The sequence below is a fragment of the Gordionus sp. m RMFG-2023 genome, chromosome 3 (genome assembly GCF_954871325.1).
Source record: "Gordionus sp. m RMFG-2023 chromosome 3, tfGorSpeb1-WG-v2, whole genome shotgun sequence".
Taxonomy (NCBI): Eukaryota; Metazoa; Nematomorpha; class Gordioida; order Chordodea; family Parachordodidae; genus Gordionus; species Gordionus sp. m RMFG-2023.
Window position 1 is genome coordinate 23,189,206 of NC_088777.1, and position 17,134 is coordinate 23,206,339.

Sequence of the window (17,134 nt, forward strand, 5' to 3'; positions counted from 1 at the left end):
TTAATCGATTCAAAGGCATCTTGATTATGGGTCATTCTCGAAATTCAAAGACTTTGATCATAGAAATTTTGATTTTATAGAGAATGCTCAAATTCATTTGATACCCAAAATTTTATAAAGTTAATTTTTTGTTATTTTTATTGCTTAAAAATTTTTTCAAAATCTTCGAAAATTTTCTTTATCTCTGGTTATTATAATAATTTAAGATAATGATAATTCCATAAAAGAATCTTAGGCCTGGTAATTAATGTGATTTTCTTTTCCCTTAATAATTTTCCCGCACTCCTTTAATCCTGCTTTTTTATTCGTGTGCTAGTCGGATTTTTTTTTATTATTTACATTTATATATTAAAAAAATTATTAAAATTTTTTATCCTGCGAATATCTCAGGGGAATGAGGTTTACAAAGTTATATAACCGAATTTTATGATATATTATACTTGAGAATATTTTTAAGCAATAAAAAATGAAATTTATCTTATTAAATCTTTTATATATAGCGCCATCTATTTTTTTAAATGTATAATATCGCAATAATTTTTAAAATAAATATCCAGCTATGCTAATTGTTGAAGATATTATTAAAAAAATAGTAAACGAATAATATTTCTTAATAAAATTTAAAATTGGAGATCATATTCATTTCCATTTCAAATTTTCAACTGACCATAAGATGACCCATATTTAAAAAAAAATTAATTTTAATGTTTTCGCCATAATTATCAATTATAGCTATTGATATTAGATTCAATTGATCATATTTAGTTATAAATTAAAAACTAATTATTTAACATCTGTAAAAGGCAAAAAAAAGACGTTTTTTGGACCTTTAACCCGATTATCTCAGCTAATATAGTTGCTAATGCGCTAAAATTTTGTTTACGATCTAATGTGAACATATATAACCAGTCTACAACTTTTTATCGAAATTGAAAGGGGTCGGTCGAAAATCTTGATTTTTTTGCTCATTTGACATGGAACATGATAAAATGCTTCCTTTTCCTTATAATTGCCAGTACTCTCGAGTTCCAATAGAAACTTAGACTGGTTGATAAAAAAAAATTTTGGTCATTGGATAAAAGTCCTTTCATTCTAATTCTTTAAGAAATTTTCGTTTCTTTGATTAACTATTAATTTAGGCTTTTTCTCAGTCCATCATCAAACTAAAATTTATAGAATTAACTGTAATTATAAAATTTATAACCCAAAAATTGAATCATTCTCTTGCAGGTATAGTATTTTAATGTCGTTTCTCTCAATAAAATAAATCTGATAATTCCTTGTAAACTGAGTTTATCCCTGGATGTTGTCGCCTATGGATGCTCTTTGAGGCCAATGTGAGCAACCTTGATGGTATCAATTAATTTTTTAATATCGTTTCTTTGTTTAGATAGTTTTTTGGCTATGGCAGTATTATTCATTCCTTCTTCTTGCAAATTAAAAAAAATTCTCGTGGATAATTGTATCAATTGGAATTTCATGGGACATTTGAAATTAAAATTCAAAATTAATTTGGAAAAATAAAATTCAACCTTGCTTTTACAGATGTTCAAAAGTAGAAGATCTTACCTTCATTGTAAATTAGTTATGATTAAAACATGAAATTCAAAAACTGCGATATTTTTGATTTACGATAATTTTCTATAAGTTACCAAAATATCGAAATTAGTTTAAATCACGATTGGAATTTTGAAACTAACTTTAAATTATCATATTAAAATCATTTTGAGTTAAATATAAAAAAACTTAGTGTAATTGGTTTAGCTGTGTCCAAAAAAAACCTCAAAATTTATAAATTTTCGCAAATTAATAAAATTATGAAACATGTCTGAATCTTCCATTATTTATTTTTTTACAAAAAAACAAAAATACCTAAAAAAAATAAAGCAAAAAACAATTATAAAAGCGAAAAAAGAGAAAAAAATAAAGCAAAAAACATTTATAAAAGCAAAAAAAGAGAATAAAATACGAAAAATAACATACTTTAATATTACTTACTAGTTTTTCATAAAAATTACCCAAATAAATAAATTTTTATATGAAATTTATTTATTTTTTTAAAAAATAAATTTTTATATGAAATTTATTTATTTTTTTAAAAAATAAATTTTTATATGAAATTTATTTATTTTTTTAAAAAATAAATTTTTGTAAATGACGAAAAATAATTTCTATTTAATTTTAACATTAAAAATAGAATGTTAATTTTTTATTAAAATCAATTTATTTTTTAGATTTTGGACACATATAAAAAGGAATAACCGACGTTATTTTTGAAATTGTGTATTGTTTATAATATATTTTTCTACTTCAGGCTGTGTCCTAAATATCAAAATTACATAAAAATTATATCGCGCAATTTGCGCGAATCTAGCGAAAAATAATATAAGCCATTTTTAATGGAAAATTAAAATGTTGGCCTAAATGATTTTGCGCAAATTACGTGATTCTTAAAAATTTTACGATTCGTAAAACTTCAATCATTTTATCATTAAACTTTTGCAAATTGAGGGAATAAAAATGGGGAACGAATATCAATTGATGGAAAATATAAGACCTTATAGACATTAGTGGTGTAATAGCGACCTTAAATATAGAGATACAGCTGCAAATAAAGTCAAATGGGGAGAGATTATATAAATATTATTTTATAGGTTCAGGAGCTGCTATGATGAACAGCAAGCACCTTAAATTTGTTGAAGATTTTTACTGGCTAAAAGAAAATGTGGAGGATATATGTAAGCACACTAAAGCAAGTTTCAGTTTGAAACAATCTAAGGGTGCTATTAATGTACAAATATCTCCACATGTATTATAACAAAATTAGAACTATATAATAATCTATATTTTAGGATTATGAGCCAAACATTCAAGATATATTTATGTACAAATATCATCACAAGTATTATAACATTAAATTTTACTATATAATAATAATCTATATCTTAGGATTATGAGCCAAACATCCAAGATATGTTAAATATACAAATATCATCACAAATATCATCACAAATATTATAACATTAAATTAGAACTATATAATAATCTATATCTTCGGATTTAAAGCCAAACACACAAGATATGTTAAATGATATAGTCAATCAGAAACAAATTTTTGAATTTAAAATGAAATTTTCCCTTTCATATTTATAATTTTCTGTATTATTTTCCTATTTATAATTTTGTATATTTTTATAATAAAAAATTATTATGTTAAATGAATTTTTATAAAATGTGATTTAAGTCATTTTAGCAGTTTAAATACAAATCAAAACAACACTTTTTATTGAATATTTATAAATAAATGTAATAACTTTGACAAATTTAAACATTCATAAGATAAGGTAAGGTAATTAAAAAATAAATGTATATGAAAATTTTGGAATAAGGATTTCATAATTGTGGCGGGAAAGTGGCAACGTTTTTTGGCGGCTAATGGAGGTCTAAAAGGTTCCCTGTGATCTGGGTCTAGAATAGGATCACCGTCTCCTCGACGGGGTGTAAAAACCACTTAAAGAGGTTGATGTCAGGAAGGGCATCCGATTGTAAAAACCTTGCTACAAAATTTCCCTATGGTTACAACAAAGCATGGGCGGGGTACAGCCCAAAGTACCCCGTGGGCCTCCTCATCCGCCTATGACAAAAAGAAGGATCGGAAACCTGGTGGAACCACTATTCATGAAAATGAAACTTATGACGGCCATAAACGACCTGATAAAAAGTGGAGAAACCAGTTTACGGGTGATCGAGTTAGGGTCGCAACATGGAATGTTGGGAGTATGATGGGAAGAGCGGGAGAAGTCGTCGATGTATTGCACAGAAGGCATATAGATGTGTGCTGCATACAGGAGACTAGATGGAAAGAAAATGGAACCAGAATGATTGGCAAGACTAGCGAAAAGTATAAATTCTTTTGGGAAGGAGGTAATGGTGGTAAGACTGAAGTTGGGGTATTGGTTGCAGAGAAATTGGTAGACAAAGTAGTCGAAGTGAGAAGGCTAGACAACCAGATAATGGTTATCAAGATGATTTTTGGTAGAAAGCTATATAATATTATCTCGGCATATGTTCCTTAGGTTGGAAGAAGTGAAGAAGAGAAAGATATATTTTGGGACAGTCTATTGGGGGTGACATCAAGACTGGCAAATGAAGAGGAGATTATCCTGGCTGGTGATCTGAATGGACATGTGGGAGCGAGTAGTGAGGGTTATAAAGGAGTACATGGAGGGTTCAGTTACGGCATGAGAAATTTGGAAAGAGAGAAGATTTTAGATTTTAGTGATGCTATGGATATGATTGTCTGTAATACAATGTTTAAGAAAGAATCAGAGAAGCTGGTGACTTATAAGTCGGGTAATACCAAAAGTGCATACTTGTTATTGAGATGTGATCGATGTAGTGTAAAAAATGTGAAAGTGATACCAGGAGAGGAATGTATAAATAAGCATCGACTAGTTGTAGGAGATCTCACTCTTAAAGGTGCCAGGGTCAGTAAAAGAAAGTTTGTCCCAAGGCTGAAGGTTTGGAAATTGAAGGAGGAGAGTGCTAGACGTCAATTCAATATGGCATTGGCGATTAGGGAGGCGGAGGTGGCACAAGCATCTGGGGTGAATGACAAGTGGGAAGCCATGAAGAAAGCCTGGGTAATGACAACTGAGGAGGTATGTGGATGGACAAAAGGGCCGCCTAAACATAAGGAGACTTGGTGGTGGAACCCGGAGGTAGCGAAAGCCGTAGATGAGAAACGGAGGTGTTTCAAAGTATGGTATAATAGCAAAGAAAATAGTGATAATGATATTTACAAGATGGCTAAAAGAAATGCTAAGAAATTAATAGTAGTGTTGTTAAATGGCTCATTTTGAGCTGAATTTTAAAAACGGCTAACTCAATATTTCATCCCGAATAATATTACGCAAGCCTGAAGATTTTGTCTATAGAAGGAACAAAGGTTTGAATATCTAATGACGAAACTTCGAGGCTTATGCAATATTTTTCTGGCTAAAATATTGAGTTAGTCGTTTTACAACACTAATTAATAGTGAAGGCTCAAGAAAAAAGACACAAGTTTGCTAATGAAATGGAATGCGCTGATGGAATTGGAAATATGGTTAGAATGGCAAAACAGATGTCAAAAAAGAGGCAGGATGTGATAGGTGTAAAGTGTTTGAAAAATATGGAAGGAAAAATAAGAACAACTGGAAGATTTACATGAAAGGACTTTTGAATGAAGAAAATGAATGGGATAATAATATTAGTTGTGCAAAGGTAGAAGGTTCATGGTGTAAATTTGGCAAGGACGAGATAAAGAGAGCAGTGAAAAAGATGAAGAAAGGGAAGGCATCGGGTTTAACAATGGTGGTATCAGAGATGTTTAAAGGTTCTGATGATTTAGGGATTGAATGGTTAATGAATTTAGCCAAAATTGTCACAGAAGGTACTATTCCCGAGGACTGACGAAGAAGTATAATTATCCCAGTATACAAGGGGAAAGGTGATCCTTTAGATTGCAGGTCTTACAGAGCTATTAAACTCTTGGAACATGCAATGAAAGTATTTGAGAGAGTGTTAGAGAAGCGGTTAAGGGAACAAATTAAAATTGATGAAATGCAGTTTGGTTTTACATCGGGAAAAGGCATGACAGATGCAATTTTTGTGGTGAGACAAATTCAGGAGAAGTATCTTGCGAAGGAAAAGAAATTCTATTATGCGTTTGTTGATTTGGAGAAAGCATTTGATAGGGTGCTGCATGAGATTACTAGATGGGCCTTGAGAAAATCAGGTGTGAAGGAATGGTTGGTTACCGCAGTGATGGCAATGTATGTTGAAGCACAAACAGCAGTACGGACGGATTATGGTGATAGTGACAGCTTTGAGGTGAAGGTAGGACTTCATCAAGGATCCGTGCTGAGTCCATTATTATTTATCTTAGTAATGGATGTGGTGGCTAGAAAAATGCGTGAAGGACTTCCCTGGGAGATATTATATGCAGATGACCTTGTATTAATGGCAAACAGTGAGGGAGAATTGAGGGATAAAGTTAGTAAATGGAAGATGACTATGGAAGCAAAGGGCCTGAAAATGAATGCATCAAAAACAAAGGTGATGATTGGTGGGGAAAATCTAAAGATGGAGGAATCCGGTAAGTGGCCTTGTGGTGTATGTGGGAAAGGAGTTGCTAGAAATTCTATCCAATGCACCAGATGCCAGAAATGGGTACATAAAAGATGTAGCGGGGAAAAGGGCAGTTTGATGTAAGAAAGAATGACCTTTATTTGTAGAACATGCATGAAAGGGATACATAATAATGATAACCTAAAAAATGGTGGTCTGGATATTGGCAATGGGTTAACCCTAGAAAAAGTGGATAAGTTTTGTTATTTAGATGATATGCTAAACGCAGATGGTGGTGTAGATTCTGCCGTTGTTGCAAGGATCAGACAAGCTTGGAATAAGTTCAGAGAGATGTCGTATATTCTTACAAATAAAAAAGTTTCTCTGAAGTTAAAGGGGAAAGTTTACGTAAGCTGTGTGAGGAGTTGTTTAGTTTATGGCGGTGAAACATGGGCAATGAAAGCGACTCACGACACGAAGCCAAATTAAAAAGAACAGAGATGAGGATGGTAAGATGGATGTGTGGAATATCTCTGAGAAAAAAACTAGCAAGGAATTGCGAGCAAGATTTGGTATAGAAATGATTGGTATGGTAATGCGACAAAATAGACTAAGATGGTTTGGGCTTTTGGAACGTACGACAAGAGATGACTGGGTAAAGAGATGCACAATGATGGAGGTAGGAGGATCAAGACCTAGAGGAAGACCCAAGATGACGTGGACAAATGTGATAGCGGTGGATATGAGAAGCATGAATCTTACAAGTATTGATGCTCAGGACCGTCAAAAATGGAAAAGAAAAATCAGAGGGAAAACTGGCCTACTCGGGTAAACCTGGAAATCGCCATAAAACGGAGAAGAAGAAGTAATATTAGTTTCTAAGGATTTATATAAGTGTTTAAATTTGAAACTCATGAAACTTATTATCTTCAAATAATATAAAATATAGAATTAGTAAACATTCACATCAAACATTTTATATATTATAAATTGAAAATAAATGTATGATTTGGGACATGTTTTGTACCTCTCTTTTTTTTAATTTAGGACACAGCCTCAGAAATAAATAAATAAAATTATCATGAAAATAAAAAATTAAAAACATATAATTTATTATGTTCAATCTATTTTATTCAACATAAGAAATCTGCTGTCATCCTAGATGGTACATTTTTTTTAAATAATTTATAAAAGCATAATGAATGACCAAGTTAGCATAGAATGTGTGTAAACAAAAAGAATGTGTGTAAACAAAAAGAATGTGTGTAAACAAAAAGAATATTATCAGAGGAACCTTTCATTTCAGAATAAATTTAGGCATTGCTATAAAATTTAATAGAAAAATTAAATTATTATAATATATCATTTTTAGAGATTCTACCCTAGACATATTAAAAAATACAGGATAAAACAATATGAGAACATCAACTCTTGTGTGTCATTCAAAATGATAGCAACAAAAATGAAGATTTAATGATTCCCCAAAAAAATATATTATCAATCAACCTTATATCAGAAACCTTTATTATATAATTTATAATTGAAGGAATACACCCCTCTTTCAATTGTTGAACAATAGGAATTTATTCAACTGATAAAAGGAATATCAGATCCAATTCTGTATCAGGACAATTCAGCGAAACTTTTAGCCTAACAAATGTCGTTTATCGCGAAGGTAATATTGCAAAACCAATTCCCCGAAACATTTATAGTGAAGACAATAACGCGAACTTATTTATTTCAGAGAAATATTAATCGTGAATACTTTAGAGCGAATACATTTTAGCAAAACTTTTATCGCGATGAGAATGTGTTTGAGTTAAGTCTTTATCGTAAGTGTATTACCGCAAAACAATAAATATATTGCGAATGCATTTATTTAAAGTAAAACAACATATTCAATATTAATTTACACACAAAAGTCCCTTAAATCATAAATGCGAAATTTTTATGGATTTTTGTTACTTGTTTATAAGCAAGCATGTAACCCTGTTTTCTCCTTACTTGTGGTTGTAAGTATGGAGGTGACATTTTGGTTCAGGTTTTTGCCCAGATAAATTTACCCCCCCCCCCAACATAAATTTATAAAATGTGCTTTATGCCATTAAAGATAAATTTTAACAAGTATTTTTAAAATTTTGAATTAGGGAAATACTTTATTTCATTTGGATGTAACTTATTTTGAATCTCCATTCAAAATTTGATAGACAGTCAAATAGTTTATAATTGTTTTTAGTTAGTGACTGGCAAAACTGATTGATGAATTTATAAATATTACTAGACACTAAATATTGATACAACCCAGATATCTTCGCCAATAAGGATGAAGGTTTTACTAATGAACTCAAGATTAATATATTAATAAAGCCTAGGTTCCTTGTGTATTCTTATAAAATAAGACTTTGAGAAAAAAATAGAGCAGGATAGCAAAATATTTTATTCCAATAATAAATTTTATAAACCAAAAAGTTCATTAATCATTATATAAATTTATTAAGGCTAAAAGAAAATTAAAATGAATCAATCTTGTAACGATTTTTTTTTAAATATTATTCAAACAACATAAAAATAAATGTTTTAAAATAAAATTTAGCAATTATCTGATATTAAATTCACTATAATATCTTAGCAATATATGTTTCGCGTAATAGTTTTCACTAGTGTTGCGTAATCGGCTAATTTTAGACGACTAAAAACTGCTTAGCCGAGATTTTAGGTAAAAAAATCGGCTAAGCCTAATTAGGTATAGCCTAAAAATCGGCTAAGCCTAATTAGGCTAAGCCTAAAAATCGGCTAAACCTAATTAGGCTAAGCCTAAAAATCGGCTAAACCTAATTAGGCTAAGCCTAAAAATCGGCTAAGCCTAAAAATGGGCTAAGCCTAAAAATTGGCTAAAATAAATTAGTCAAAATTCTGCATCGATGCTTAGCATTAATTATTATTTATTTATTTTAGTAAAATAATTTATTTTATTTATATTTAATGTAAATATTTTATTATTATCAACAAATAAACATGATATGATTTAATATTTTTTATTTATATTATTATATTTTGAAATGAAAATAAATTTATTTATTTGATGTTTTTTTAATAAAAAAAATAATATGCTGCTATATTGTAAAAATGTAATATTCTTTATAATATAATTTATTAGTGATTTTCACAATCTTCTTTGTAAATACATCTTTTATTGAGGAATTATATTGTAAATTTTATTAGATAAATAAACAATCTTTTAGGTGAAATCTTTTATCATTTTTTTAAAATTATCTATTTATTATTAAATAAGGTGGATTTTATGAAACTTTTTTGATGTTATTTTATATGATCTTTTTAAGGATAATATTTTAATGTGACAATTGTCATAATCGTTCTTTTATAAGTTTTTTGAATTTTTTTGAAGGAAGTATGTTAAAATAAGTATTAATAACATGTGTAAATACAAATTTAGTGAAGATGTACCAATGAAAAGTGACAATTGTCATAATCGTTATTTTTAAAGTTTTTCGAATTTTTTTGACGAAAATATGTTAAAATAAGAATTAATAACATGTGTAAATATAAATTTAGTGAAGATGTACCAATGAAAAGTGACAATTGTCATAATGGTTAATTTTAAAGTTTTTTGAATTTTTTTGACGAAAATATGTTAAAATAAGTATTAATAACATGTGTAAATATAAATTTAGTGAAGATGTACCATAGAAAACTGACAATTGTCATAATCGCTATTTTTAAAGTTTTTTGAATTTTTTTGACGAAAATATGTTAAAATAAGTATTAATACCAATGAAAAGTGACATTTGTCATAATCGTTAATTTTAAAGTTTTTTGAATTGAAGATGTGCCATAGAAAAGTGACAATTGTCATAATCGTTATTTTTAATTTTTTGAATTTTTTTGACGAAAATATGTTAAAATAAGTATTATAATAACATGTGTAAATATAAATTTAGTGAAGATGTACCAATGAAAAGTGACAATTGTCATAATCGTTATTTTTAAAGTTTTTTGAATTTTATTGACAAAGATATTTTAAAATAAGTATTGATAACATGTTTAAATAAAAATTTAGTGAACATGTACTCTATTGACAAAGATATTTTAAAATAAGTATTGATAACATGTTTAAATAAAAATTTAGTGAACATGTACTCTAGATAAGCGACAATTGTCATAATCGTTATTTTTAAAGTTTTTTGATTTTTTTTGACGAAAATAGTTAACTTGCATCGATATTGATTTTAAAATAGAAAAAAAAGTTTACCCAAATTTTAAACAAGATTGTCTGGTGAAAATTGGTAAAAAAATAATAATTTCTAACTTAGGATTAGATATTATGATATAAATTTTGCATATTAATTTCTGACCCGATGAACAAATGTAATAAAATGCCAATTTGCTCCTGTTTTTGGGGAAGAATCTATTATTACCATATGTTTTTCTATGGCATATACTCAGGCAATTTTAATTTTACAATCTATATTTTTACCCATTTACATCAAAGAAATTTTAAAAATAACGATTATGACAATTGTCACTTTTCTATAGTACATCTTCACTAAATTTTTATTTAAACATGTTATTATTACTCATTTTAACATATTTTCGTCAACAAAAATCAAAAAACTTGAAAAATAATGATTATGACAATTGTCGCTTATCTAGAGTACATCTTCATTAAATTTTTATTTAAACATGTTATATATACATATTTTAAAATATTTTCGTCAAAAAAATTCAAAAAACTTTAAGAATAACGATTATGACAATTGTCACTTTTCATTGGTACATCTTCACTAAATTTATATTTACACATGTTATTAATACTTATTTTAACATATTTTCGTCAAAAAAATTTAAAAAATAACGAATATGACAATTGTCACTTTTCATTGTCTTCACTAAATTTATATTTACACATGTTATTAATACTTATTTTAACATATTTTCGTCAAAAAATTCAAAAAACTTTAAAAATAACCATTATGACAATGTCAATTTTCTATGGTACATCTTCACTAAATTTTATTTAAACATGTTATCAATACTTATTTTAACATATTTTCTTCAAAAAAATTCAAAAAACTTATAAAATAACGATTATGACAATTGTCATTTTTCTATGGTACATCTTCACTAAATTTTTATTTAAACATGTTTTTAATACTTATTTTAACATATTTTCTTCAAAAAAATTCCAAAAACTTATAAAATAACGATTATAATAATTGTCACTTTTCTATGGTACATCTTCACTAAGTTTTTATTTAAACATGTTTTTACTACTTATTTTAACATATTTTCTTCAAAAAAATTCAAAAAACTTTAAAAATAACGATTATGACAAATGTCACTTTTCATTGGTACATCTTCACTAAATTTATATTTACACATGTTATTAATACTTATTTTAACCTATTTTCTTCAAAATATAAAATAACGATTATGACAATTGTCACTTTTCTATGGTACATCTTCACTAAATTTTTATTTAAACATGTTTTTAATACTTATTTTAACCTATTTTCTTCAAAATATAAAATAACGATTATGACAATTGTCACTTTTCTATGGTACATCTTCACTAAATTTTTATTTAAACATGTTTTTAATACTTATTTTAACATATTTTCTTCAAAAAAATTCAAAAAACTTTAAAAATAACGATTATGACAATTGTCAATTTTCTATGGTACATCTTCACTAAATTTTTATTTAAACATGTTATTAATACTTATTTTAACATATTGTCGTCAAAAAAATTCAAAAAACTTTAAAAATAACGATTATGACAATTGTCACTTTTCTTTGGTACATCTTCACTAAATTTATATTTACACATGTTATTAATACTTATTTTAACCTATTTTCTTCAAAAAAATTCAAAAAACAAATAACGATTATGACAATTGTCACATTAAAATATTATCCTTAAAAAGATCATATAAAATCATCAAAAAAGTTTCATAAAATCCACCTCATTTAATAAAAAAGATAATTTAAAAAAAATGATAAAAAAATTATAAAAGATTTCACCTAAAAGATTGTTTATTTATCTAATAAAATTTACAATATAATTCCTCAATAAAAGATGTATTTATAAAGAAGATTGTGAAAATCACTAATAAATTATATTAAAAAGAATATTACAATTTTACAATATAGCAGCATATTATTTTTTTTATTAAAATAACATCAAATAAATAAATTTATTTTCATTTGAAAATATAATAATATAAATAAAAAATATTAAATCATATCATGTTTATTTGTTGATAATAATAAAATATTTACATTAAATATAAATAAAATAAATTATTTTACTAAAATAAATAAATAATAATTAATACTAAGCATCGATGCAGAATTTTGACTAATTTTTAGCAGATTTATATAGGCTTAGCCGATTTTTAGGCTTAACCTAATTAGGCTTAGCCGATTTTTAGTTTTAGCCGATTTTTAGGCTTACCTAATTAGGCTTAGCCGATTTTTAGGCTTAGCCTTATTAGGCTTAGGCGTAGTTTTTAGCCGATTACGCAACACTAGTTTTCACTATATTGTCTTTGCGATTTGGGTTTTGCAATAATGACTTTGTTATTTTTTGCGATTATCAATTTGCAAAAAAAGTTTCACTGTAATCTATTCACTTTAAATGTTTCGTGATAAAAGTTTTGCCCAAAAGTGCTTTGCAATAAAAGTTTCACTAATTAACATAGAACCATGGTCATTAAACTAAAACAAAGTGAATTTTATTATATGGAATAATATATGTTCAAATATTATCTCCTACATCAATCAATGGATAAATTACAAAAGGAGAAAGAAGGATATTATGATGACCTAGTTCCGAAAATATTTAGTTAGCAAAAATTAAGTGTTTTACTAAAGTATTGTTTACCTTTAATGTTACATTAATTGGTCTGGTAGAAAGATATGAAAAAATTGTTAATTAATCACCCAAGCCGATATTTTTTATTTTTAGTTGAATATTATTTTCTTACAATAATATTAATTTTATTTATTTGTATGAAATTAGGTGTCATATATCTTTTATTTTATGTTTAAAAAATTTTAAAATTTTTACAGAATCTGTTGTATTATTAAAAACCCAGAAAAGGTTCATATAAACTGTCAAATGTATTACTCGCTTCATTTTTTTGACAAAAATTTAGTCATGGTTTGGTTGACAATTTGTTCAATCTTAAAAATTTTATATTTTGAATCAAAATGTGCAGCATTTAAAGCTATTATTAAAAATATGCAAGAATTATTAATAGAGGCAATCTCTAAATATAAAATCTTATTCTAATGTATGAGATAACACTAAAATAAATGATGACTTTTTAATTTTGTTGATTATCATAATCAAACACCACAATGAACAATAAATCCCCACAGTATTGATTTCAAATATTTCAATATCAAGATTAGGCTATTAAATTACAAATTATTAAATAAAATTCCAATAATGGAAATAATTTTGAAATATAATACAATATTGCCTTCTTTAGTAGTGAAAAGATTTTTTCATTTGAGGGATTGATAAATATCCCTAACAAATAATTCAGATTTAACACTTTTTAAAAATTCATTAAAAAATAAATATTGCCTGTTAAATATCCATTTAAAGTACTTAGAACATGTAATAAAATTTTTAACTATTGGTTGATACCTATCAAACATATGGTTTTGACTAAAAAAAAGGAGCATCTATATATTGCTGATATTAACATTATAATAATGACCTCATGTTTAAAATAAATAAAGGAAGATTAATTATAAATAGCAAGATCTTGTAGTATGATATTTAATTGATATATAAATTACTTATGTGAATCTTCTTGGCTAAAATTCTTTTTATTATCTCTAAAAAGGCTATAAAGACGATGTAATGCACAAGCATGAAACAGGTGATTATTTTCCGCTTTCCAGAAGACTAATGCCAATTTTTCATAATAACAAACACGAACAGGAGTTTTAACTTGCTTTTTTGTTATCTGCATTAATCCATAAATATCTTGAACAACTTTAAATGTTTCCTAAAAAATATAAAAATTCAAATTTTAAATGAAATAATGTAAAACCTGCCACAATTCCATTTGAATAGCTATATCCAATTGGATAAACCTTGTATTTAAATGCATTTGCTGGGTTTCATAGTTATTCAGATCAATCGCTATTGATGGGTTATTTTGTTTTTGAAGCAGTGAGATATGATTTCTTAACTGAAGTTATTTAATAATATAAAAATTATGAGTAATATAAGTACATTTTCAGAAATTTTTTTAAATTCAGTTCTTCTTGAATATTTTTGACAAAATTCAAAGGTTTTTTTAGCAATTTCATGGTATAAAGGTTGGACTAAATTATTGTTCCTAAGTAAATCCAAACATTGTCTATAGGCTTCCCATAAAAATTTAACCCATGGTGTTAATAATAAACGATTATTACGATCTAATGAATCCTCCCCACTAACAGCACTCAACAATAATCTAAAATACCCAGCTATTATATATTTATGTGATATATATAACTCTTCAGGTGATTGGATAACATCTAGATCATCAACATGTATAATTTTATCTTTTGAGTCTTCTAATGCTTCAAAAGTTCTCTTCTCTGCATATTCTAGAAAATTTCTAAATACCGATTCTAATGCACTAACATTGACCTGTAATACATATCTCTTTAAATTTGAGTGATAAAAATTAGTTAACCTGTTGACAAATATTTCTATAATGATAGAGACCTTCTTTGGCAATATCTGACTTACGTAATTTAACGCATAGTGTTAAGAATTTGTTAAAATAATCATATAAAATTTTTTCTGGAGTTTTCTGCCATATCTTATGAGGCTTATTTTTAATTAAGGCTGCTAATGCTTCTAATGCTCGATCATCTTTACCAACATCTATAAATTCTAAAAAGATTCATTATAAATACTCACAATATATTAAAAAGATATAACCTTGAGCTCTTTTTAAAACATTATCAGGTTTATGCATGTACACAGGCATTACGAAAAGTAAGTGAAGTTAACACAAATTAGACCCTTATTATTAGATTTTAATCTTTTATTAAAATTTAATTATCTTTTGTATTTTGTTAAATATAAATTTCACAAATTTTTTTTTATTACTTAAAAGTGTCTTTTATACATTCTGATATATAATTTGCCAAGAACATTGATTTAGACTATTTAAGAAACGGCTAAATAACCACAAATATATTACCTGTTTTTAAATTTTGTATCGTCTAAAATCAAATTTCCTAAAAAAAAATATTACATAATTAGTAGGTAATGCTAAATTTTCTTTTTCAAAATATAAAATAGAATGATAATTTTGAATATGTTAAAATAATTTCCGTTTATAACAATTTTGAATATAATAATAACAAATAAAGAGTTAAGCAGTAAGAAATTAAGGAATTTGGTACGGTTAGATAAGTGTTTTTAAATAAAAATATTTCAAAATAAAATAAATATAAAAATAATAGGTTTTTGTGTGAACGCATAATAATAAAAGTAAAGATAGTATTATGATATAAATCCTATATAATATATATCCTATTATAACAATAAACTGAGAGAGCAAAAAGATTTGACTTTTATGATAAAATCTAGAGGTTTATGAGTAATTTAAGGTACCATGGGGTTAAGGTTAGCAGGGAGTTAGACAAGATTTAACTAAAAAATTTAAGATTTTAATTTATAAAAATATATATAAAATATTTTAACTTTAAAGTACAATAAATTTATACGCTTATATAGTTTACAAAATCTATCAAGTAATTTATATCGAATTATTGAGTTAATTTTATAAAACGAGTCCGCGAGGTTAAAGTAAATTTAATATAAAGAATTTAAAAAAATCAATCTTTTAGTTAATAGATAGCGATCAATTAGGACATCACAACATTCCACCCTCTGAAGGAACATTGCCTAGGTTCTCTTTAGGTGTAAATCTTTCGTGTTCAAGGAGCTTCCCATCTATTTTGATCATAAAAACTGTCATAGTTTCGTCTTGAAAAATGATAGTTATTTTGTATGTTGAATCTTTGGTTGCCATAATATGGTCGAGTCTGCCATGGTTGTCTAAACTGATGTCTGTAATTATTATCATAATGTCTGTTGCTCTCAGTACATGGCATCATCTGGGTATTGTCATATCTAGTATTAGTTGGTTTTTGTTCGTAAACTTTCTTATCTTGTATTACTCCCTCCAAATGTTTTAGATCAGAGTGTTTATTTTCTTTGATAACAATCTTATGTATAGATGTTTCGATGTCAGTTTCGTCTAATTCTTTGCCTACCTTTATAATGTCATATCAAATGAGTAAATCTTTAATTCTGTATTTAATTATCTTAGAAGAGCTTGATACCTATCAAAACAACACTCTGGTATTATAACAACAAACAACTACTTTTTTATGTATCTATGTTTTTTTTTACTTACTTCAATAATTTTTTTCTCTTGAAACATAAAATCAATAATTTTATTTCCTTATTTTTTCTTTCCTTAAAATATGAAATCGTACATAAAAATAATAATCGTTTCTTTTTTTTTCGCGCTTATATATTTATTTTTTTTACAAAATCATCCCGTTTATTTATTATTTTTTTTATCAAAAGTCAATCAACCTTTTTTTTTAATATTTATTTATTCAACTCCTTATTATTCGTATACTTTGCCATTATCTTCCTTTAGTGCTAGGCTTAATAGCTTGCTCCCTTAACACGCCCCCTTCAGAAAAGACGATCCTCCGCCTCCTCCTCCCAGAGGTTGCCCCACTCCGAATCTTCTACCAGACATCCAACCAGCCTCCAAGCTAATCAACATCGTCCAGAACTGCCACTAGCTCCCTCCATTCCTCGGTTCCCATCACTCCTTGATTAGTTCCTATACTCTCGGCAGCCGTGATACCCTCTCACATCGTTATATTGTTTCCCGCTGTCATATCGTTTGTGCCCTCACTCTCGACTGTTAAATCAACTATGGGCCATATCCTTCGATCC

At 27.1% G+C, this 17,134-nt stretch overlaps 1 protein-coding gene across 2 annotated transcripts in view; it reads right to left on the bottom strand.

Moving 5' to 3' along the window:
* The window catches only part of LOC135927454 (eukaryotic translation initiation factor 3 subunit A-like), an 81,427-nt gene extending 66,247 nt beyond the window's left edge, over positions 1–15,180 (bottom strand). The window contains exons 1-6 of one of the 2 annotated variants that reach the window (XM_065463444.1): positions 15,086–15,173; positions 14,835–15,028; positions 14,652–14,788; positions 14,387–14,609; positions 14,202–14,342; positions 13,945–14,156 (exon numbers count right to left, since the gene is read on the bottom strand). In XM_065463444.1, coding sequence (XP_065319516.1) covers positions 13,945–14,156; positions 14,202–14,342; positions 14,387–14,609; positions 14,652–14,788; positions 14,835–15,028; positions 15,086–15,134 — 956 coding nt within the window. In that variant the 5' untranslated portion in view covers positions 15,135–15,173. Of the gene's footprint in view, positions 1–13,944; positions 14,157–14,201; positions 14,343–14,386; positions 14,610–14,651; positions 14,789–14,834; positions 15,038–15,085 lie in introns of both variants that reach the window. The other variant, XM_065463443.1, reaches the window with a different exon arrangement.
* Between the last annotated feature and the right edge of the window lie 1,954 nt (positions 15,181–17,134).